At 49.1% G+C, this 23,615-nt stretch overlaps 1 protein-coding gene across 3 annotated transcripts in view; it reads right to left on the minus strand.

Moving 5' to 3' along the window:
- Positions 1–14,385: 14,385 nt before the first annotated feature.
- Slc4a8 (solute carrier family 4 member 8) overlaps positions 14,386–23,615 on the minus strand; it is a 71,418-nt gene continuing 62,188 nt past the window's right edge. For 2 of the 3 annotated variants that reach the window (XM_041645962.1, XM_041645963.1), the window contains 3 exons: positions 21,938–22,029; positions 20,435–20,530; positions 14,386–19,342 (listed from right to left, as the gene is read on the minus strand). In XM_041645962.1, coding sequence (XP_041501896.1) covers positions 19,330–19,342; positions 20,435–20,530; positions 21,938–22,029 — 201 coding nt within the window. In that variant the 3' untranslated portion in view covers positions 14,386–19,329. The remainder of the gene's footprint in view (positions 19,343–20,434; positions 20,531–21,937; positions 22,030–23,615) is intronic. The other variant, XR_005973753.1, reaches the window with a different exon arrangement.

Genomic DNA, 23,615 nt, shown 5'->3' on the forward strand with positions numbered 1-23,615 from the left:
GTCGGAGTGAGACAGCAAGAGAAACAGTGAGCATACCTGAGGGGCACAGGTGGCACAAAGGGCAGGGACCTGAGGGGGAGGCCAGGATGCTAGTGTAGACTTTGAGATGCACAGCAAGTGTTTGTAAGCAGGGACTGAGGAGCCGGCACACGTTAACATGCATCCACGGGTACATGCCAGTGGAGTCCATGCCCCTTCTGCCAGCAGTGAGGAAAATGACTCCTTATGGCAGGTCTGGTTTCACAGGTTCCCGAGGAAGGCTGACTTTCATCAGACCACTGGAAATCCTCCTCTAGTCCAGCTTGAGCTCATTTCTAGACATATGGAAAGCCCGAGAACTATATACGGACTACCTGAGACCTAACAGGGTCTTTGTAATGCGTTTTTTCCTGTACTGGGGGTGACTCACGCATGCTGGGCAAAGGCTCCTCAACGAATCGACATTCACAGCCTTGAAACGCTCCTCAGTGACTTCACAACTAAAAATAATTGTCTTATTTTATTTTATGTGTATGGGTGTTTCACCTGCATATTTATGTCTGTGAACCGCATACATGCCTGGAGCTTTCAAACACCAGAAATGGGCATCAGATTCTCTGGAACTGGAGTAACAAACAGTTGTGAGCTGCCCTGTGGGTGCTGGAAATTGAACCTGGGTCCTCTAGAAGAGCAGCCAGTGCTCTTAACCACTGAGCCATCTCTCCAGCCCCCTGCAAAATTACAAAACATAATTATGAACAAGGGATCATGTGATAATTAGCTGGATATTGCGGTCATTTTGCAATGCACATGAATATAAAAACATTAAGTTGGAAAAAACAGCAGCAACAACAACAAAACATTAAGTTGGGCCAGGCATGGTGGCACTCCCCTGTACCAGGCTTTTTCTTTTGGGGCATCAACCAGCTCTCAAATCATGACACAGAGCTTTATTAGTTTGAACACTCAGCCTAGCTTAACTCTTTTCTGGCTAGCTCTTTCAACTTAAATTTACCTGTTTCTCTTTCCCTACCTTTTGCCTCGGGGCTTATTACCTTTCTTACCTCTATAGATCTTGCTTTCACTGCTTCTTGTGTCTGGCTGGCAGCAGCTGCCTGGCTTCTGGCTCCAGTGTCTCCCTCCTTCTCTCCTCCTCCTTCTCTCCTTCTTCCTTCTCTCAAGCCTAGATTTCTCCTCCTATTTATTCTCTTGCTGGCTAGCCTCACCTATCCCTCTCCTGCCTAGTAACTGACTGCTCAGCTCTTTATTAGCCCAATCAGGTGCCTTAGGCAAGCAAGGTGAAACAGATGCAATACATTTCCACATAATTAAACACACATTCTTACATTGTTAAACAAATGCAACAAAAACAAATGTAACATACTTTTACACAGTTAAATATTCTGCGACATAATCAAATGTAACATGTCTTTACATAGTTTAAATAATATCCTACAACACCCACATTTAATCCCAGAACTCAGAAGGCAGAAGCAGGCAGATGTCTGAGTTCAAGGCCAGCCTAGGCTACGTGGTGAGACACAGTCTCTAAATAAAACAGCAACAACACATTAGGTCATGTACACACCATAAGGCTGAAAAAGAAAATCCAGGTTCAAATAACACACACTGAGTGGTTTTAATAGTGTGGAAAATACCGGTCGGGAAAAGATGAGGAGGAAATATACCACATGCTAACAGCTCCCTTCAGACAGCAAGCCACGGGGCCTTTTACTGTGGTGGCTCCTGTGACTTTGTCCTCAGGCCTCTTATTTTGTATGTGTCTAAACTACTCCATGGAATGTTAGAGGGAAGGGCTTGACAGTAGCTGTGAGAGCAGCTAGACAGCTGGGCGAATCCAGAGCCCAGAGAGAATGCAGAGACTGAACACGGCCAGAGCCCAGAGAGAATGCGGAGACTGAACAAGGCCAGAGCCCAGAGAGAAAGCAGAGACTGAACAAGGCCAGAGCCGAGAGAGAAAGCAGAGACTGAACACGGCCAGCAGGCTGGATCTGACCAGAAGAGAAGCAGGGGCAGAGAGAGATGGAGGAAGAGAGAGGAACATAGAGAGAGAGAGAGGAAAAGGAAGAGGAGTGAGCAAGCAAGAGAGAGCGAGAGCAAGAGAGAGAGAGAGAGAGAGAGAGAGCGAGAGAGAGAGAGAGAGAGAGCGAGAGAGAGAGAGAGAGAGAGAGAGAGAGAAAGAGAGAGAGAGAGAGAATATATAAATAGCAGGGTTATAAGGAGAATGGGTAGTTGGGGGGCATGAACTGGAGGGAGTGTAGGGTGAGAAGGGCTAGAAGCTAGAAGGCTGCGGTTGCTCAGAGGCCAGCACGTGCTTTGGTACCCTAATAGGCACCACAGGTAACGATTTGTCTCAGTCATAGGGAAAAGGCTCCTTTTGCTAGAGGGGAACTGACTTCACAAGTTCCTTTAGAATGCTGGCTTTAATCTAGCTGCCAGACATTCTCCTCTAGTCCAGGATTGCTTTTAGAATCTGGGAACTGGAGTTTCCTTTGGCCCTGGCACCCAGGTTCTACTATGGTGCTGGGATCCACCCCAGGGCTTCCTAAAAGCCAGGCAAGCACTCTACCAACTGAGCTGCATCCCTATCCTCTCTCTCTGTATCCTAGGCTAGCCTGACATCATGTAGCCCAGGTTAGTCTCAAATTTGTAATCCTCCTGCACGAATCACTAAGCCCAGGGCATATATCTTTAAGCTAAAAGATAGGCACATACTACTAGTGGATAGCGGATTGGCCATCACAGTTGTGTAGGTTAAATGTCTGTGTCCTGAAAATGACAAACCTGAGACTCAAGGGGACAGGAGGGAGAGCACTGACTGACCCACTGGCCCTGGATGTTCTTAACTGTGAGAAGAAAGCAGAACCCTCAGTTTCAAGAGTCCACTGTGTGACTGTGTGAAGAATGTCCGCTGAGAAGGGAGTCATGCCTGTGCATCTTGGCCACACAGAATGCGGGGGCTCTGCCTGGGGAATGAACAGACTCTACTCTCCTGGGACTATGGATGCTTTCTAATGCAGAGAGCAGGGGAGGCAGGGAGGCCCGGGGCCTGTGTCCCCTCCTGGGGGCTGAGCAGATCTGTTCTTTTGAATGCTGATTATGGGTCCAGTTTAGAGGTTCTTAAGCCTCCCCACCCTAGGACTCTGGCTCTTCCCTGTTCTTCAGGGCATGCTCCTCTGAGTCTAGGGGAATATAGACTTCCCCAGAGGGAACCACTCTGCCCTGAAGCATCTCTCTGGCCTCTGCAGCTGAGCTGGGGTGGGGGTGGTGAGAACTGTTAGGTATTTCTCTTAGTCAATGCAAATAATTCCAATCAGACCAAATTAGACCGAATAAAAGGTGCCCATGTTAAATGCAGCGCTCCCGGTAGTCCTGGGAAAACAAGGAGAGGGAAAGAGAGAGAAGGGGATACCATATGAAACCTGGAGATCACATGTTCATTCTCTGGGGGGCAGTTTAGATAGCCCCTGGGAGTGGTCTTGACCTTCCCTGGGGAGGGGTTACTGTTTGGCAGGCTTTCTTGACCCTCTCTAGGGAGGGGTCTTATGCCAGGAGCTGGGGTGAAGCCCCCAGGCAAACAATTCAGACTTTTTGTATAAAGGGGTGTTAGGGAGCTGGGGTGATGCTTTTGACCGAACAAGAACCTCTTTTGGGAATGCCTGAGAGACTGCTTAACAGAGGCAGGGAGGGAGCAAGATGCAGAGTGAGGAAAAGTATATTTAATACTATGAAATAATTGTATATTTAGATAATGGAAAAAATAGCTGTTTTCCTAATGTTACAGGAATGAAAGCAAGGAAAAATCCTGTCCCTGGGGAGCCAGTGTAAGAAAGCAGGGGAAGCTGCCCCGGAGGCTCTGGGAGGTCAAAAAAGCCTCTTTCTCCTTTTTCTTGTTTCTCTTTTAGTTCTATTTTACAAGCGTGCTTATGCACTGTGTGTGTCTGGTGCCTGTGAAGGGCAGAAGACAGTGTTGGATCCCCTGGAACTGGAGTTACACAGTTATGAGCCATGTGGGTGCTGGGAACCCAACCCAGCCCGAGGCAAGAGCAGCCAGTGTCCTGAACTGCTGAGCCCCTCCTCCCGTTCACAACAGGAGGGCCGTGAAGACAGATCAGCCACTCTAGCTGTGCAGTTTCGGGGAAATTACTCAGCATCTGGAGCCTCAATGTCTTCATCCATAAAATAGGAATAATTATGCCTCCTACACAGAATTCCATGAATGGCATGTTTTAACTGAAACCATGTCTAGCCAAAAACATCCCCTTGCTTTTCAGTCCCAGGAGGGATTGACATGTATGTGCAGAGGAGATGGAGCTGGGGGTCCAGCAGGCAAGGACTGCAGGGTCAGCAAGAGGGAGTCAGGGGAACCTGGAGCTGAGGGTCTGCTGGTGTCTTTGTCCTGCACGAGGGGAGGGGCGAGGTGAGGAGCTACAGTTGAAGCTGGAGCGGGGAGAGGGGCAGCTGAAGAGTGTGCAGGTCCTGAGCTGGATGGATGCCATGTTTTCTCTTCCCAGGGCAGCGGCTGAGACAGCCACGGTGCACACCACGTGATAGGAGCCCAAGGCTGGTCCTTTTTTTCTCTGTGGTCCCTGTTCTCCTTTCTTGGTGGGGGCCTTTTTTGCTGGATAGACTCCTGTTCCAGGGATGCATTTGATCTACAAGGTCAGTACAACGACCAGGTGGGGAGTGGGTCTCTTCTCACAGTTCCATAATGCAGGTCTCCTCTGGTCAGATTTTTCCAATAGTTCATTAAAGGCCGAGTCCCCAACGCTGCGATAATATGAAGCTGTGTTCTACAGACAAGATATTGAAGGTCACACACTCTGCACTTGGTATCAACATCAGTATGTCAGCGCTAGGGGACACACGGGGTCACAAGCACTAAACGGTCTCTTTGAGGTTTTGGGGGTCTAAGGGCTCAGGTTCTCGGCTGCTGGATTCCAGACTTCAGTCTGCCTGGAGACTTCTGGTTGTCTCTGGTTTCCTCAACTGACTCCCAGGATACACCTGTCTACTCTGGCAGTTGTCACATTTGTATGGCTCTGACCCCCAGGACAAGCCTGCTGATTGGTTCCCACCTCCAACCTAGATTCATGGAATGTTGGGATTGTAAGGGAGCTTAGGAGCCGTGTTATCACAGCTCTGCAATTATACTGAGAGGGAAACTGGATCCCTGGGAAAGAAATGGAGGTTTCCAGCGAGCAGCATCAGGACTAGAGCCAGCATGGAATCTAGCAACTCCTCTCCAGCTGCGACCATGGTACAAATGTGAACCCTCAGGAAAGTTTCTTCAGCCGGTCCCCACGGGTATGATCAGTCTCCTGGCCCTGGAAGGGGCAGCTCAGCAGTCAAGAGCACTGGCTTCTCTCTCAGAGCTTGGGGTTTGATTCCCAGCAACCACCTGTAACTTCAGTTCCGGGGGATCTGATGCCCTCTTCTGGCCAGTGTTGTGGAAATTCATTCCACCAATAATTTTGGGATATTGGCCTTTAGGGCATGGCTTCTATGTGTGGGCATGATCTCTTATGAGGAAGAGGATGGGGCTCTCTAGCTCTCCTGTGGTGGTGGGAGGAGATGAGATCACTGCATCCATTGATCCCAGGACAGAACAAAGACCATGGCGGCTCTCTACCTTGTTGTTATCTCTAAGTGTTCCCTAATAAATCTTGGTTATTCTTTTATTTGGGCTCTGATGGGTTCACTTAACATTGCCTACAGGCCTCCTCAGGCACCGCAGGCAAGTGGTGTGTGTGTGTGTATATATATATGCAGACAAAACATCCATACACACAAAATAAAAAAGACTAGCCTCCTCCTCAATTCATATTCATGTATGACACCCCTTCCCAGTGTGTCCTGAGCATAGGGGACAGTACGTGACAGTGAAAATGTCATGGATGCCATCCATGCAGACGTGACCAAGGCAAATTACTCAGATCCCATTGGGTCTTTGGGGCCCAGAAAACACACTGAACAGATTTTGCCAGGACAGTGAACTGAAACATGATTGTGTCTGGGGCCCAGAAAGGCTCAGCTGGCACCCCAGCACTGTCACCTGCTGTGCATGAGCATCCAAGCTGCCTCACTGTCAGCCCAGTTTCCACACTTCAGAGTCAGGTGCATAGCTCAGTGAGCTGTGGGGGAGCTGCAGTCCAAGGGGCTGTCCTGGCATCAGGTGGACACTGGGCACCCACACTCCAGAGCTGCAGTCCAAGGGGCACCCACACTCCGGAGCTGCAGTTCAAGGGGCTGTCCTGGCATCGGGTAGACACTGGGCACCCACACTCCGGAGCTGCAGTTCAAGGGACTGTCCCAGCATCGGGTGGACACTGAGCCCCCACACTCTGGTGTTTTTTCAAACATTGCTGTCCCTGCCCTTGACACTTCCTAGAAGCCACCCCACTCTGCACAGGACCTGGCCACTGGCCAGAGGAGGAAGTCAGTGGCTGGGGTCACACTACTTAGTCACCTTCTCTGGGAACTAGGCCTTGTAGGCAGTTGCTGCCTTGTGCTGAAACCCCTTTTGGCTCACTGCCCCCAGTAAAAAGAATCCACAGGTAGAAGGTACCCGAAACCTGGCAGAGAAGGATCTGGCCTTGGATCAGGGCACTGCTGTGCTGAGGGCCGCTAAGCCGATGCCATCACACACAGGGGTGTTGGCAGGGTGGAAGCGGGCTGGCACAGCGTATCTGTGGGAGGTAGAGATGATGGGAGCAGCAGGGTCTTGCTCCATGTGGGCAAGGCAGAGATGGAACTGGAGCCTGAGCAGCTGTCACCAGGGTTCTCATGCTCATAAGGGGACATGATTCAGCCCCGAGATCTTGTAAAGAGGCCTAGAAAGTACAGTAGCAGGCAGGCTCGGGGACCCTCGCGGTACAGTAGCAGGCAGGCTCGGGGACCCTCATGGTAGCACCCTCCTCTGGTCCTGCGGAATCCTATGTCTTTAACCTGGCTCTCATGGAATCCAGAGACCCAGCCAAGAGCAACGGAGATGTGAATGCCAAGGCCCTCACCCACCTGCTCTGCCTCAGACGCAGACAGCCTCATCCATCCCACCCTCTCTTCTCAGCACCCATGTGCTCCCTCCTCTCTGCTCAGACATCTGTTCCCCACCCACTCTTCACCGCCACCCTCCTATCTCTCAGCTTGCTCCCAGGAAACGCTGTCTGTCTGCAGCACCTCTTTTCCCTGTCAGAGAATCATGTACTCCCCTGTCTGCTCTTCCACACCTAGAGCACCCTGGCAGCACCCCCCCCCCCTGCCGCCCCAGCGCTGGCGTGGTCCATACCAAGACGCCGACTGCATTCTTGGACGGCGTTGGCCATAAATAAGGTCCTCGTACTGGGCCAGTGGATGTGGTAATGTGTGACATTTGCTTGTATGGAAATATCACAGTGAGCTCCATTAATTTGTAAAAATTTTAAACATGTGGCTGGGGAGATGGCAGAGTAGGTAAAGTGTTTGCTGCGCAAAATAACATATGTGGACCCCAGCATCCATGTAGAGAGCTGAGTGTGCTGGTGTCCACCTGTAATTCCTGAGTTGGGAGGCAGAGATTGGAGAGTCCAAGGGGCTCCTGGACAGCCAATCTGGCCAATCATTGAACTCCAAGTTCAGTGAGACCCTGTCTAGAAAATAAAGTGCAGAGTTATACGCCATGTTGACCTCTGACCTCCATATATGCACGCACAGGCACATGCACACATGAATAGCGCGCACACACACACACACACACACACACTTCTAAATGATTTTAATAATTTCTTGACAATACTAGAGATTGAACCCAGAGTTTCATGCGTGCTAAACATGAGCTCTACTGAATTAGATCTCCAGACCGGTGATTATTAATCTTAAGGAAACAGATTTTTTAAAGATTTTTGTGTGTAATGTGTTTTCCCTGCATGTGTGTAGATGCCTGGCTCCTGCAGAGACCAGAGGAGGGTGTCGGGTCTCCTGGAACTGGAGTTAAAGATAGTTGTGCTGGGAACTGAACCAGAGTCCTCTTCAAGAACAGCAAGTGCTCTTAACTGTTGACCCATACCTCCTGCCTCCAAGAAAACAATTTTTAAAAGACAGAAATGTCTAAAGACTGAGGAGATGGTTCCGTGGGTAAGAACACTTGCTGTAAAAGCAAGAAGTAGTGAGTTCAAATCCCCAGCTCCCATGTAAGAAGCCAGAAATGGGCAGGGACAGGATCCCTGGAGCTCACTGACCAGCTAGCCCGAGTGATTAGCTCCAGTGAGAGAGCCTGCCTCCAAACAGAAGGTGCAGCGGGGCAGAGGAAAAGTATCACACTGCCTTCTGGCCTCTGCACGGGCGCACACGGGCACATACGGCATGGGCCTGTGTACAAGCAGTCAGCTGCCCAGGAGATAATCTGGCCCTAGCATGTCTTAGAGTGTTTCCTCAGGTGAGTGGTACTGAAACATTGTTCACTCCACCTACCCTGCTTCACATGTCCAGTTGCTCCTTGGATCCGGTCTGCTTTTTCCTTGTGTCTCCATCTGTCCTGTTCCTGTCACCTTCTGTTGGCCCAGCTACTTCAAACCTTTTCCATACTTCATCTTTGAAACATCAAAATATCCCAAAGCCAAGATATCCCTGCCACTGGAGTCCTGGACAGCAGTTAAGGCCTTCAGATGGCTCCGTTTTCTGATCAGTGGCTTCTGACCCAGGATTCTTTATCCTAAGCTCATCCCTCAGCACGCCTTCTCTGAACTTCCTCCCTGCACTTCCACCTCTGGGCTCCCAGCTCCTCTTTGGCTTCATTGGCTCTGAAAGGACCCTTGCCCACAGGACTGATTTGCAGGTGCTGTCCAATCACAGGTCCTCTGAGGACTCTGATGCTCCCTTTTATAGGATGAGAGCATCCCAGTTGCCAGGACTCTGAGTCTCTTTTCTATTCCTCTCAGCAGCTTCTTTTAAACACGTGCTTTGGGTTTCTCTGTTTCTCCAGTGGTCTCTGAACAGAGCACACTATACAGACCAGAGGGGAGTGAGGCAGGTGGTGGTTTATAATGTGACAATTTGGCCACAATGATCACATCTTACTGCCAGGACACCCAATCAGTGCTTTGGCTTCCTGGCACCCTTACGCTGTACCCTGGCGCCCTTTGTCCTGGGGAAGATCGGTTAGAGTGTTTGGGAGCAGCAATTGAGCCTTGGTTGTTCATGAGGGGGAAAGTCGCATGTCCAGCATTTGTAAAAGATGCTTACAGGGTGTATATTTTATTATTTGAATTTGCTCGATCATTCCAGAGTAAGAACTTGATTTCTTGACTTCTGTTATTTCTAGGCAATGAGCTGGGATGCTCTCCAACTGTTTCTCTTTAGCGTTTTGTTCTCCAGCATATCTCGTCCCTTCTCTACGAGATGTTTAAGATGCGGGTCCAGCTAGAACGATCCTGCTTTGCTTTCGGTGACCGTGATAAGCACCGTGACCAAACGGAGCCTGAGGAGAGAGCTTGCTTGGCTAGCACATCACGTTAGAGGGACGTCAGAGCAGGACTCAAGGCAGGAACCTGGAGGCCAGACTGAACTGAAGCAGAGGCCACAGAGGACGCTGCTCATTGGCTTGCTCTTCCTGGCTTGCTCAGCGTACTTTCTTACAGAGCCCAGGGCCACCCGTCCAGGGTGACACCACCTTATGTGCATCAAGAAAATGCCCTATTGGTATTTTTGAAGACTTTTTGTTTCATTTTGTTTTTGTGTTTTTTGGTTGTTTGTTTTATTTATTAGCATATTTGATTTTTGTTTTTGTGGGGTCCTTTTGTATGTGTGTTTCTTGGGAATATTTTTTGTTTGTTTCTTGTTTTTCTTTTCTGGGAGAGAAAAACAGAGAAAGAAAGCATAAAGTTGAATGGATAGGGAGTGGGGAGGATCTGGGAAAGTTGAGGGAACAAAAAACATGATCGAAATATATTTTACGAAATTTTTTTAATATAAAAAGAATTAAAAATGAAAAAAATGCCCTACAGACAATTTGATGGGGGCATTTTCTCAACTTAACGTTCTCTTTCCAGATAATTTTAGTTTGTGTCAAATTGGAAAACAAACAAAACCCCCACAAAAACAGAACAGGAACCTTTTGGAGTTAGCAGAGAGTGGAAGCTGAGAGCACAGATCTGAACAAAAACCAGGCTCCACCCTTGGCTCTTACTCAGTTGTGAGAGCATCATGGTGAGCACCATTTTCTTAATCTGTAACATCCACTGCACACACTGCAAACATTGGATCAGAATGACTGAAGCACACAGCAGACACTGGCCCTCACCTGCAGCACCCACTGCACGCACTGCAGACACTGTATCAGAATGACTGAAGAACATAGAACAGCAGACACTGGCCCTCACCTGCAGCACCCACTGCATGCACTGCAAACACTGGATCAGAATGACTGAAGAACACAGAACAGCAGACACTGACCCTCATCTGCATCACCCACTGCATGCACTGCAGACACTGTATCAGAATGACTGAAGAACACAGAACAGCAGACACTGACCCTTATCTGCAGCACCCACTGCACGCACTGCAAACACTGTATCAGAATGACTGAAGAACACAGAACAGCAGACACTGACCCTCATCTGCATCACCCACTGCATGCACTGCAGACACTGTATCAGAATGACTGAAGAACACAGAACAGCAGACACTGACCCTTATCTGCAGCACCCACTGCACGCACTGCAGACACTGTATCAGAATGACTGAAGCACACAGAACAGCAGACACTGGCCCTCACCTGCAGCACCCACTGCACGCACTGCAGACACTGTATCAGAATGACTGAAGAACACAGAACAACAGACACTGACCCTCATCTGCAGCACCCACTGCATGCACTGCAGACACTGTATCAGAATGACTGAAGAACACAGAACAGCAGACACTGACCCTTATCTGCAGCACCCACTGCACGCACTGCAGACACTGTATCAGAATGACTGAAGAACACAGAACAGCAGACACTGGCCCTCACCTGCAGCACCCACTGCACACACTGCAAACACTGGATCAGAATGACTGAAGCACACAGAACAGCAGACACTGACCCTCATCTGCAGCACCCACTGCACACACTGCAGACACTGGATCAGAATGACTGAAGCACATAGAACAGCAGACACTGGCCCTCAGCTGCAGCACCCACTGCACGCACTGCAGACATTGGATCAGAATGACTGAAGCACACAGAACAGCAGACACTGGCCAGGTTAAGTCTTCAGCGCTGTAAAATGGGTCACAAAAAGTCAGAGGCCTTTGAGTAAGAAGACAGCAATTATTGGAGTTGGAGCAAAGCAGGGAAGCCCTAGTGACCCTGTGGTGGTTTGAGCAAGAATGATGACTTCCTAGGGTCATAATGACTCTGCTTGGGATTAGGTATGGCCTTGTTGGAGGAAGTGTGGGCTCTCAGCATCTCTCTTCCTGATGCCTATGGATCCAGATGTAGAATTCTCAACTACTTTTACTACTATGTCTGCCTGTGTGCTGCCATGCTCCCCACCATGAAAATGGCTAAACTGCTGAAACTGTGAGCCAGCCCGAATTAAATGCTTCCTTTATAAGAGTTGCTGTGGTCATGGTGTCTCTTCACTGCAATAGAGACACTAAGACAGAGACCCCCAACTGATGCTAGACTCTCACAGTTCAGTGTTTCATGAAGAGCAAGTGAGTGGGCAGTCAAGCCTGGCACTGTCTTTTCCATGTGACTGACTGCTAGGGATTTGGTGAGGACAGCCCACTGTGATTCCCTAGCTCATAAGAGGGATTTTGGAGTTAGGATAGTAACAGAGGTCACTCACCTGTAGGAACTCGGTAAACCTGCTCACTGGTCTTCTTCCCTCCAGGCGAAGTGTTGGCAAATCTGGGAGCTAGTGTCCCATGACCCCACAGGACAGGTGATAGCTAGACCCCTACGCTGGAGAGCATGTGTATCCCAAGAGGCCTGAACAAGGTCTTTTTCTTCTTATGAATAGTGCAAACCACTCAGAAGCCAGTCCCAGTGACGGCCACCCCTTTGCCTGGAGCAGACTCTGGGGCAGGGAGACCAATCCAGCAATGCAGCTGAAATGCCAAAAGGCAAGAAGATGGGGGAGCCGTGCTGAGACCGGAGGAGGTGTGGGGAACACAGAAGAGCTGGCTTTTGCACTCTGCACCCCTTCCCTCACCCTGCCTCTACCACTGGCTGTGTACAATAGAATCATCTTCCCCATTTTGCAGGTGAAGAAAGTCAGGCACCACTGGGGTAAACTGCTGTAGAAAGAGATGGGGCAGGCTTGCTGCTGAATTGACAGCTATAGGGCGGGCGTCTTCTGAGGGGTGCAGCCTCCCAACAGGTGCATCCCTCTATCAGAAACACCTGACAGTAAGGGTCAGCGTACACGGCATGTGTGGTGGGCAAGTGGGCAGCATAGCATCCTGCAAGCATGTGCCCGTGTACCCCTACAATTAAAATCACCCAAATGTAAGCAGGAAATACTGTCTTTGGCCATGACTAGGTAACTGAACGCAGCGTTACTGCATCTCTTAGGCTCGTAAACCCAGAAGGAAACAGTCCTTCACAGCCACGCCTTCTGGCTTTTTAATTTTTTTATTTATGAGTATGGGTGTTTGCCTGCATGTATGCCTCTGCACCACTTGCATGCCTAGTCCCTGTGAAGGCCAGAGGTGGGCTTCGGATCCCCTGGAATTGGAGTTACAGATGGAGGTGAGCTGCCATGTGGGTTGCAGGAAAAGCAGCAAGTGCTCCTAACTGCTGGGTCCCACAGCCCTTTCTCTACAGTGCCACACACACCTTTCTCCTCTGCCCGAGCTGTCAGGACCCTATACTGTGGCCTACAAAAAAAGTGGGACCCACAGCACTGTCAGGCTTGGTAATCATTTTGGAAGTGCAGAGACTAAGCAGAGACTCCCAAAGCTGGGAGCTGCGGGGGCTGAAGTTGGAAGGATCTGGAGGTGGTAAGGCTGTGAGAGTCTGGGCAAGAGCTCAAATGCAGGGGGAACATTCTAGAACTGGGTGGGAACAAGCTAGCTGGAGGTGAAGCCCGGCAGCAAGTACTGCGCCATGGCCAAGGTGAGGCACGCTGGCAGGTGATGTTCAAGCATGTTCTGGCACCTGCGCCCCTCCCTGGGACATCTCTCCAGCCACGGAGAGCATCTCCTGGGCTCGACAGCTTATTCTTTGCTGTAGAATGCTGATCCTGTACAGGTGCTGGAACAGAACATGACCAGGAAAATGAGTGCTGACCCCAAAAGATAAAGTTGACCTGTGATCATCCTTAAGAGACAGTGTGTGACCTAGTTTTGACCAGTGCTGTGTGGGCTGCTTCTGGTGCCCTCCTCATTATTTAAATGAGAGGTGGAGAGGACCAGAGGTAAAGAGAGAGAGACGGGAAGACTGCCTATCTTGCATGTGGCAGTGATCTTGGCTAATGTAGCTCCTACTAGTTTCAGGAGCCATCTTCTAACGGTGAAGCTAAAAAAGGAAGATGCAGCAAAGACCTGATGCGATCAATGCTGAATTAGTCTAGGAGTCCTCAATCTCTGTGTTTATCAGTTCTCTCCGCTGCTACAAGCCAGGTCCTTCCTAAGGACATTCGACTTATCAATTTATAGACTCCCAAACCCTGGGTAGGGAACGATGATTCCCGCCCTCTGGAGCTCACGACATCAGAGCTGGCTGTCCTGCAAGAGCAGCTTTTCCAGCACTAGCACTACATAGCACAGACCAAGCACGCCCAGAAGTAGGCAGAGGGCATGCGCACACTGGAGGAGTTGGGAAAACAGCCAAAAGACAGCAAAAGTCTGGGAGCTGGGGAGTCCTAAGCCTACAGACTGCATGTCCAGCATGGCTGACTCTCACCTCTCTGAATATCCACACTGGATGCTTCCAGGAGATAAGTTTTTTGTCATCCAGTCGGGCATCCTTGCCCGGCTTCCCACATCCCCTTTTCTTTCACTCCCCCACTGGCTGTTCCTACTCCACCATGTCCATCTTCCCCTTGTCCCTAACCGTTGAACTGTGAAGTTTGAGAGTTAAAGCAACCAAGTGCCCCCCACTCTCCCAGAACCAACCTTTACGAGCCATATTCTAAAATCTGTATTTTGAGGCACTGGGTAGTGCTTAGATATTGATCTCATAGTCCAGGGGTGTCTTCAAAATAGCCCTTTCCTTTCCTGCTGGCTCTAAGAGAGGCCCAGTAGCCTGTGCCATGGTCCAGCTGTAAGCATTCTAGAGGCTCAGGACAGCACATAGGAGCCACAAAGCCCCATATGCCTCATCCTTGGCAGACCCCTCCCCCCAATCCTTTGTTCCACTATCTTCATGAATCTTCTCCACACGACCTGAACTCAGGCTTAAAAAACAGCACAGAAGCAAACAGTTTATACGGACTTTATTTGTCGCCCAGAGAGGTGAGCACACACAAATGAGGGCAGGCTGAGGGCTAAGAGATACACTGTCACAGTCACCTGCTCGCCATAGACAGACCAGAACGGGGGTTTTGTTTCTAGCACACACTGCTATGGGATAATCACAATGACACATTTTATTCCCAGTTCTATTTACAACATGGAGTGTGGTGAGGGTACACTTCTTACACTAAAAATATAGACTTTGGAATTTCTAAAACAAAATATCTGCTTCTGCATGAGACCTACTAGAGAGAACATAGAAACGGAGGGGAAAGTTCCAGCACCTCGAGTCGCCCTGTCTGTGGGAAGGCTGCCCTGCTCTCCACGGACACCATCAGTCCCCTTCCGTGGGAAGGCTGCCCTGCTCTCCACGGACACCATCAGCCACTTCTAACCAATGACAGACAAGAGACAAGAGGCAGGCTTAGCATCTCAGGAGTGGAGAGGGGCAGGAAGGATTTTGGCTTCTCTCACAAAAGGATCAATTGCACATTCAGGTTAGTGCTTCAGGTTCCAAGGCAATCACACAAGTAAAAGCCTGCTGGAGAAGTCACCCATATGCCTGTTAAGCAATGCCCAGGCCAGCCAATTGTGCCTGGGTTTAGGAAGAGGTTGTGGGAGGGTGGGGGGATGGGCTATGCCTCCTGCTCTGAGAATGGCAGCTAGGGGTAAACACTCCATATTCACAGGAAGTGGGTTAGATCTGGGGGAGGGCGCTATTCCTTCTCTCTAGGGAAGGACCAAACCCATTCCATTCTTCTGAGCACAGAATCTCCTCTAAGGACCCAGTCTGGATGGCTCACTCCTGACGGCTACTGAAAAGACTCCACTCCTTGCGCACACGCCGAACAGCAATGGTTACTTCATACCTCCTTTGCTTATGAAAATTATCCTCATTTCTGGCCACAAAAAAGGCAACTGAAGAAAGAGTGTGACTGGGTCAGTCATTCATTCTCTATAATTAATGCCATGAAGACCAAGGGCAAGCCAGGTATGGTGGCGCGTGCTCAGAACCCCAGCGCTGGGGAGGCAGGAAAACTGCCACAAGCTGACACTAGCTTGGTCTACACAGTGAGACCCTATCTCAGAGCAGGAGTGTCGGGGGGCACCGAGAATCACTCAAAAATAGAGCAGAAATTTGCTTCTATTTCAATTTTGAATTTATTTTCCTGCCTAGAGCAAATGTAGATCAGTATAGATGAACATGGGTGCTTTGGAATGCTCAGAGCTCCTCAACATGTCATGTGATCAGTACAGACGAACATGGGAGCTTAGGAACTTAGAGCTCCTCAACATGTCATGTGATCAGTACAGATGAACATGGGAGCTTAGGAACTTAGAGCTCCTCAACAAGTCATGCCAGAGCATAACCATAGAGGTCCTTTTCTGAGAGGCAGCAGCAGCAGCTGAACTCGAAGTCCTGGTCATCTCAGCTGCTGGTGCTGTCAGGAGCTGGTCAGGGTTCTTTCCACAGAAGGAACTTGAACAATGGCAGGAAGAGCTGAAGGAGAGAAAGAAATGGTTCCAGGAAAGCCGAGGCAGAAGAGGCAGGAGCGAGGGTGAGGTCTCGCCCATCCAGCCAGGGCTAGCTAAAGGGTCTCCACTAAGAGAACACTCGGCGCAGGGCCTGGGAATGTCCAGCGAGGATGGTGAGGGCCACGAGGGACAAACTGGCCTGACCCCACAGCTTAAGAGCCCAGGAAGCTGAGGACAAGGTTCCACAGTCAGGAGGACCCAGGGATGAGTCCCAGCACCCACATGGATGCTCACAATGATCTGTAAATCTGGTTCCAGGAAGTCTGATGCCCTCTGCTCTCTTCAGGCCCCGGGCACACACATGGTACAAAGACATACAATGTAGACAAACACCCACACATATACAGTTAAAGTCCTAGGTGAAGGTACTGTCACTCTTTCAAAAGACCTTCAAAGACACTGGCAAAGTCACAGGGGAGACAATATGATAATGGTGTCTCTGATGTTCATTAAAGACTAAAAAATCCCAGGGGTCCTAGACCCTAACCAATCCTACGCTTCAGTATACGAACAATGGGTCACTAGACAGGGTACAAGGACAATCCCTGCTTCCCTGACTGATGAAGGAGTCTGGAGAGCTGGGCAGGTGGAGGAGAAAGTGGGATTAGGAGCTGTCCTTTAGGATGAGCACAAACCACAGACTGTCCAGAGGGGAGGCTGGAAGGCTGCCCTAGCCTTTGGGCAGGCTGGGGACTTAGTCGATGCCAGATTTTTATCCAGCGTTTATAAGAAATTTAAAAGTCCCATCACCAACAAAGAGAAACTATGACTATTCACATTGTCTTTGGGGAAGATATGGCTACTTTCTGTCTACAAAAAAGGCAGGTTTCATGAGTGAAGGAGACCTGGAACGGGGCTGAGGGTGGTGAAGCACACGGCCTCCTGACCCTACCCACGCTGCGTGTTAGGCAACCAAACACACTGGCAACCGCACAGTGTATCTATCTCTTCAGGTCTTCACCTTCTCCCTGAGAGTCGTCAGGAAGCGACCCTAGAGCCAAGGCTTCACTGCCAACATGTTCTTGAGTCTCTGCCTCCCTCCACTCGGGTCACATGGCCAGCTGACAGCACCAGCGTGTCAGGACATTGGCTGGCAGCTGAGAGCTACCCTTTCAGAGAACAGATGACCACTTCTCTGGTCCCAGCAAACGTTGGCATGAGAAAAAAACCAGAGGTCCCACAGCTACATTGCTCAGGGTTAACAAAGGCAGCCCCCCCCCCCCCCAGGGCGACTCAGCATCAGGGCTTGGGAAGAGCCACTGTCCTCAGCGACACTGCCACTGCAGGTTGCTGGATGGGCACCTCACACGCCTCAGGTGCACGGAGGCCAGAGCAGGAGGTGAAGCAGTCACCAATTTCCCTACACAAAAGGTTGCATGGAAATACAGGAGAAAAAAGATGGGGCAAGAAAAGGGGGATGTTCCCAGGGGACAAAAGCAATGAAAAAGAGCAGCCATGAAGTTATCAAGAAAGTTTTCCCACTGACAGGCTGCTTCAGAATCATTCCCAGATGACAAAGGGTTACAATGATTAGATCTGCCCTGAAGTGACCCGCTCGGGAAATTTGGTTCCCAGAGACTTTAATGCCCACTGATTTCTGTAGAACCTGCCTGTTCCAGTACGGAATACCTGAGAGCAAGTCAGGGCTGCTGCTGAAACAGAACAGACATCTCCTGTGCGTAGAGATCAGACAAACCAGGAACAAAACCCCTATTTCAGAGGACGTCAGGATTTGAGAGTAGGGTGGCATTCATCCACCAGGCACAGAGCAGCAATGCCTGCCACTATTTTACAAAGGGTATCTGCTCTGCGTGCCTTGTGTCTGTCCTGTACCAATTGTTAAATATATTGAAAATCATCTTTGCATCCACAGGACAGTGGCCTGCACAGGCAGGGAAGTGGTGGCGACAAGGGTCCCTCAACAGCAAACGCCTTCAGAGAGTAAGCAGATGCCTTAATGTGCAGTCAGAGTCTGAGGGTGCAAACCGCATCAAATGGTGCACGTGTCCTCACCCAGGGAAAGAAAGCACACACTGTGTATGGGGAGGTCTTGTGTACAAAGATGCCGATGGAAAGCCAGCAGGACCAGCTCGCTAGTCACTCTCTGTGCACAAAGGAAGGGGAGGTCTACGAGCGCTGGGGCCGAAACCCATGACGGTAGTTGTAAAATCACTCACATACTTTGAAACCAAGTGCCCAAACTGACTTCACCACTTACAGTTCATTTCTTAGTATGGATTTTTATATCTGAGATGCAGAACTTCTGTCAACCAAAAGAAATCTGTGTGACAAGGAAGCCACAGGGCTGAAGGCGGCTTTGGTCCATTGAGTGATGGTGTTCGCTACCAAGGCAGCTAAGGAGATGTCGAGGAGCACTGTGTTGTTACTTCTCCAGGGTGAAATAACAATGTAGCCTCAAGAGACAACAGCAGAATGTCAAACAGTCCCACAAAACAGCCAACAACAACCCCAGAGCCACCTTTTGACTCATAAAGAACTGCCACCGAATCTTTCCTAAAGGGCTACAAAATAGACCTGACACCAAACCCCAGGCTAGGAAGTCTGCCCTGGTCGCGTCAGTCACAGTCCCCTTCTCTTTCTCTAGTTTCAAGGGAACCCAAGAAAAGATGTTCAATCCCCTAATGTTGCCGACTTCTCTGAAGCCTTCCTTTAGTCAGCTAAACTCTTGATCTCACACTTGGCCCTGCATCTTCCAAAGGTCTGCTGACATCGTGTTGTCTGGGAATTGATACGGATGACCCCAGGTCAGCGGCATCTTGCCACTTCTGGTGGTGGCCACTGTTGATGCCCGGATGGTCGATCTCAGGCAGCAAACCTCCTACAGTGTCTGGTCTGACCAGCACCCCTTTCAAGTAGAGATGGAAGGGAGGCTGCCCTTGAGCTGCAGCTGGCAACAGCCCAGGAACCTCCCTTCTTAGCCCCTCTGCTACCACCCCAAGCCACCGTTCATGAAGAGGGATCTCATGAAGGAATCCTCATGACAGAATGGACTCGTGTGGCTTCTGAGGCCAGCAGAGAGTACAGGAGAAAATGTCTGAAAAATGGGAAGCTGGCTCCTTAATGGTGGCAGTTCTGAAGAGGAAGAAGAAAGAGGAGAGGAAGCAACAGGAGGTCGTCTTGCCGGTGGTCCTGCCGGTGGCCCTGCTGGTGCCTGGCTGCTGGCATGAGGGTAGCTGGATGTCTTCCAATGCACACTGAGCGACTGAAAGCTTCCATGTGGCATGGCTTTGAGATGACCAAGGACAGGGCCTGACTCAGCCTGGCTTCTTCTCTGAGAGACTCACCAATTTCTCGAAAACCAGAACTTCTCTGAGGCAACTCATGGCCCAAATCTTCCACCCCAGCAGAGTCTCAATTGAAGAGGCTGGATAACAATGTCACAGTGAGACAAAGGGACACATGACATGCTCCTGCTCTCAACACAATACTTTGAAGATGCCACCACAACTTGGATCTAGCTATATTTTAAATTCATTTACAAGTAGACTAGTTCTAAACTAAAAATAACCACATGTGTTATACATTTCCACAGCTGCCTGGATTTTCCTCTGAGAGAAAAAGATTCTGTGTTTCACTTGCATTGAACAGAGATCTATTTTAACCCACTTAGGGAGGAAGTGGCGGCACACACTGGCAGCTATGACCCTGGGAAGCACTCGGTTGCTCCCCAGAGTGATCTCACTAGTACCCCCACTTTACCACTGAGTCAAATGCCAGAAGCGGCAAAATGCCAAGTTAAGCCCGGAAGTAGGAGCAGGACCAGCTTTCCCAGTTCCTGGCTTGTTTGTTTTAACAAAACCTGTTATCTATATCAAGACTCACATTTTTTGCCTTCATTTATCTGAGGACTTAGATGTAAGTGGTGTTTAGGCTAAAATTCTAACTTATATACATAGCATTCCTTAATGTAGGCAAAGATACCTCTGATCCTTTCATTTTCTGATTAAAACTGATCTATGCTATTGTTAAATGACAGAGAAATTTCTTTGCAGAATATGAAAACTGTTATGTTTAGCAAAATTCTTATTTCAGAACCTAAGTTAAATGGGTCAAAGTTTGAGCCAATATTATCATTATTATATTATTTATTAGTGTTAACAGGCTTTTAGCAATTTTCCAGTTTGTGTGGTTGTAGTAATCAGAGACAACCTTTAGGTTCTGAAATGAGAAACTTTCTCCAAGTGAATTAAAGAAACTAAACAGGTAAAGCAAATTTACATTCCAAAATAATTAGAGCCTGCCTTTGGGACCAAAGTAAATGGGCAGCCCAGAACAGCCCGTCTTTTCAAGTATTTGGGAACTTTGTGTTTTTATTTCTCTTACTGTACAGTTAGCAATAGTTTTGTTGTTTACCAGGGAATTCCAATCCTACAAGTAACCTACATCTTACCTTTAACACTACTGCCATTTCAAAAGTCAGAAGTAAATAAAAATGAAAAATTAGAATTCTCTTTACCTTTTCTCCTTTGTATTTCCAGAATTTATACTGAGAGCCTTCCAGACTGTGGTTTTGGGCATTTCATCTGATATATTAATCTCAGAGGGGTCACATCTGAAATAAAAGCTTAGGCAGTAAATATCAAACATGTAAGTAAAAGACACACCCTAGTTTCCCGTGAGCATCACCCCACAAGGAGGGTGAGCGGCTTGAGCATGGAGCTGGGTGGTCCGTCTGCAGCCAGGAGAGGCCAGGGCAGGAGGGGCAAAATAGTTTTGAGCAGGGCTGCGTTGGGGCTGGTGCTTTCAAAGAGCTGACAGAGGATGCTGCCACTGTGGCTGTGGCGGTGTGGCAGGCACTCTTGTTCGTTCTCATTTACATAACAGAATCTCTTTCATTATAGTTTACAAAAGACTTCCATACTCTATTAGCTTAACAATCACAGGGACAGAGATGAATAATCATAATACTCATTTTGAAGGTGTAAAACCCAAAGTTTTCTGGGCTAAGTGTCCATCAAAAGTTAAACAACTGCACAGAACCAAGACCCTAAACACAGCCCCTGGTCCTGGAAAACCCCAGACTACTCTAGAACCATCTATGGGCCAGACGGTCTCCTGAAAAGCAAAGAGAAGTAGCGGCATCCCACAGGAAAAGGAGCCATGATCCTGCTTCGCTGCCAGACATCAGAGCTGACAGTCTCTCCCATACAACACACAGACGCCTTCTCAGGGACCAAAGATGAGATTCCCCGCTTTATCTGCAGTCTAAATCACAGCTAATTCCCGGGATCTGGAGGTGGTGGCCATCAGGCCTCTTCCCTCCTCCCGCTGTCCTCACCTCCAGGCTCCCACAGCGTAAGTATGCTGCTCCCAGACAGACGCGGACATCAGAGCAGTTGGTGCCCTGTGCTTCGTGGAGAGCAATGAGTTTGGTAGAGAAAGGGGCTGAGACACCAGCACAGGGTTTGTCTGGGCTTCAAGGTCAGTGTCCTCTTGACTCCCTGAACTGAAAATGCTATAGCCCACATTGGAGTGAACTGTCTCTTCCTGTCCCCAAAGTCAGCCTCCAGTGCAGGCACAACATGCCCACCAGGCCGAGGAGCCCCCTGGAAATGATAACATACCCTACTGACCTTAGGAAAGTGGACGAGAAGAACACGGGGTTGAGAAGCAGAGAGGTCCCGCCTTAATCCTGAATTTGTATTAGCAGCTTTGTAACCCTGGCACATTCCCTAATCAGTTTTCTCAGTTGTTCAAAGCAGCTAATGACCCTTAGAGGGCTGTTGTAAAGACTGGTGGGGACACGAGCAAAGCCTCTGTCCACCCGGACACGGCAGAAGGCACCGGGGACACTGGCTCCCTGACTCCCAACTCTACAAAGTGGGGCACGCAGCAGGCGTTCAGAACACAGTGGAATGGAAAGCTGCTTCCACAAGGTGGGCCATCTTCTTGGCTCCTCAGAACAGCAGCAGGATTGTGGCAGGAATCGGGCAGCAAGCTGTGGTATCTAGGGGCTTACCTGAAGTTGCTGTTCTTGCCAGGACTACTTAGCAACTTCCTGCTTTCGAGCGGGAACTTATCACCCCCTATTTCCAACATCTTCTCAGCCTCCTAGAAGAAAAGGGAACCTTATTATTGTAAGGTCCAAAGAAAATTCTAACTCCCTGAACTCCAGAAGGCCATGCATATGGCCAGGAATGAGCCTAGGTTCAGCTCAAGCTGGACTATATATAGGGTTGCTACAAGCCTACAAGCCAGCATCTCTCAGGAACCTGCGAAATTGGTTTCCGCCTGCCAGAAAGGGTCACTGCCAGTGGGTATACCTGTGGTCGCTAGCTGCCGGCAGTTCACAGGCCTCCCTCCTCCCAGATACCTGCTCTGTGTAGCTTGTCGTGTGCGCGCGCGCACGTGTGTGTGTGTGTGTGTGTGTGTGTGTGTATGTGTGTGTGTGTGTGCTCAACACACACCATTCTCACTTCTCTTGCAGACAGCTCTGGATATGTCCAGTGTGCTTCTTTTTCTTTCTGTTCTGGACTCTTTCAAGTGCCTCTGAATGTTCTCTCTCTTACCCACAATAAAGCCTCCCCTTAGCCACGGAGCGGACATTTCGGTGGTCTCTTTACTGAGCCCTAACTTATGATTCCTTCTCGGACCAGGGCGACCCAGTGTCTCCCGGCCGTTTTCAGTTTGACTCATATTTGGAGAGCTAGGTCCTTCCCTGGTTTGACTCCTCCCAAGAGCGAGGCGACTGAATAATAACACATATGGGACACTATCAGAAAAGAATAAGAACCTGAATGTAAGCCTCTATGGCAGCGGCTCTCAGCCTGTGGATGGAGACCCTTTTGGGGAAGTTGCATAACAGACATCCTGCATATCAGATATTCATAACAGTAGCAAAATTACAGTTATGAAGTAGCAGTGAAAATAATTCTATGATAATTACATGAAGTACTGTATTAAAGGGTAACAGCATTAGGAAGGCTGAGAACCACTGCTCTAGAGCCAATGACCAATTACTAGGAACACAAGAGACAGAAGAACATGTCAGTGTTGCCAAAGACGACAATAGCAACAATTGTCTGATGAGAGAGACACCCTGCAGTCAAAGCCCAGCTTCCTAGCAGAAAGAAGAAGGAGAGCTCTAAGCTGATTTGAAGTGGAAATAGGTATACTATAACGTATGGATGGTCCTTTGTTAGATTTGGTCCAAATAAACAAGTTGTTAAAATAGTAACGGGGCATCTGGAAGATGGCTGAGGTGCAAAGCACTTGTGGCATAAGTGTGGGAACCTGAGTTCAAATTAGCAGGCCCCACATACAAAGCCAAGCACGCCAGCATCCCTGTAACCCTGGCGCTTGGGAGGAGAGACAGGCAGGGTTGGTGGTCAGCTGACCAGCACAAGCATGAGCTCCAGATTCAGCCAGAGACAGTAGTTCTACAAACAGGGAGGGAAGCAATCAAGTGAGATATCTGACGTTAACCTCTGGCCTCCACATGCAGAAACACACACACACACACACACACACACATTCACATGGACACCAGTAATAAGGAAATTAGGGAAAGAGTTTTCTTATTTTTACATATACTTAAAATGTTTTATATTAAAATATTTTCTTAAAAAATTATGATAACACAAAAAGATTTGGAGTTTGAGGATAGCCTGGGTTACATAGTGAGATCCTATCTTACT

Source organism: Microtus oregoni, unplaced genomic scaffold (assembly GCF_018167655.1).
Source record: "Microtus oregoni isolate MIOR12 unplaced genomic scaffold, Mior012 000118F_ref0000498, whole genome shotgun sequence".
In the NCBI taxonomy this organism is placed as follows: Eukaryota; Metazoa; Chordata; class Mammalia; order Rodentia; family Cricetidae; genus Microtus; species Microtus oregoni.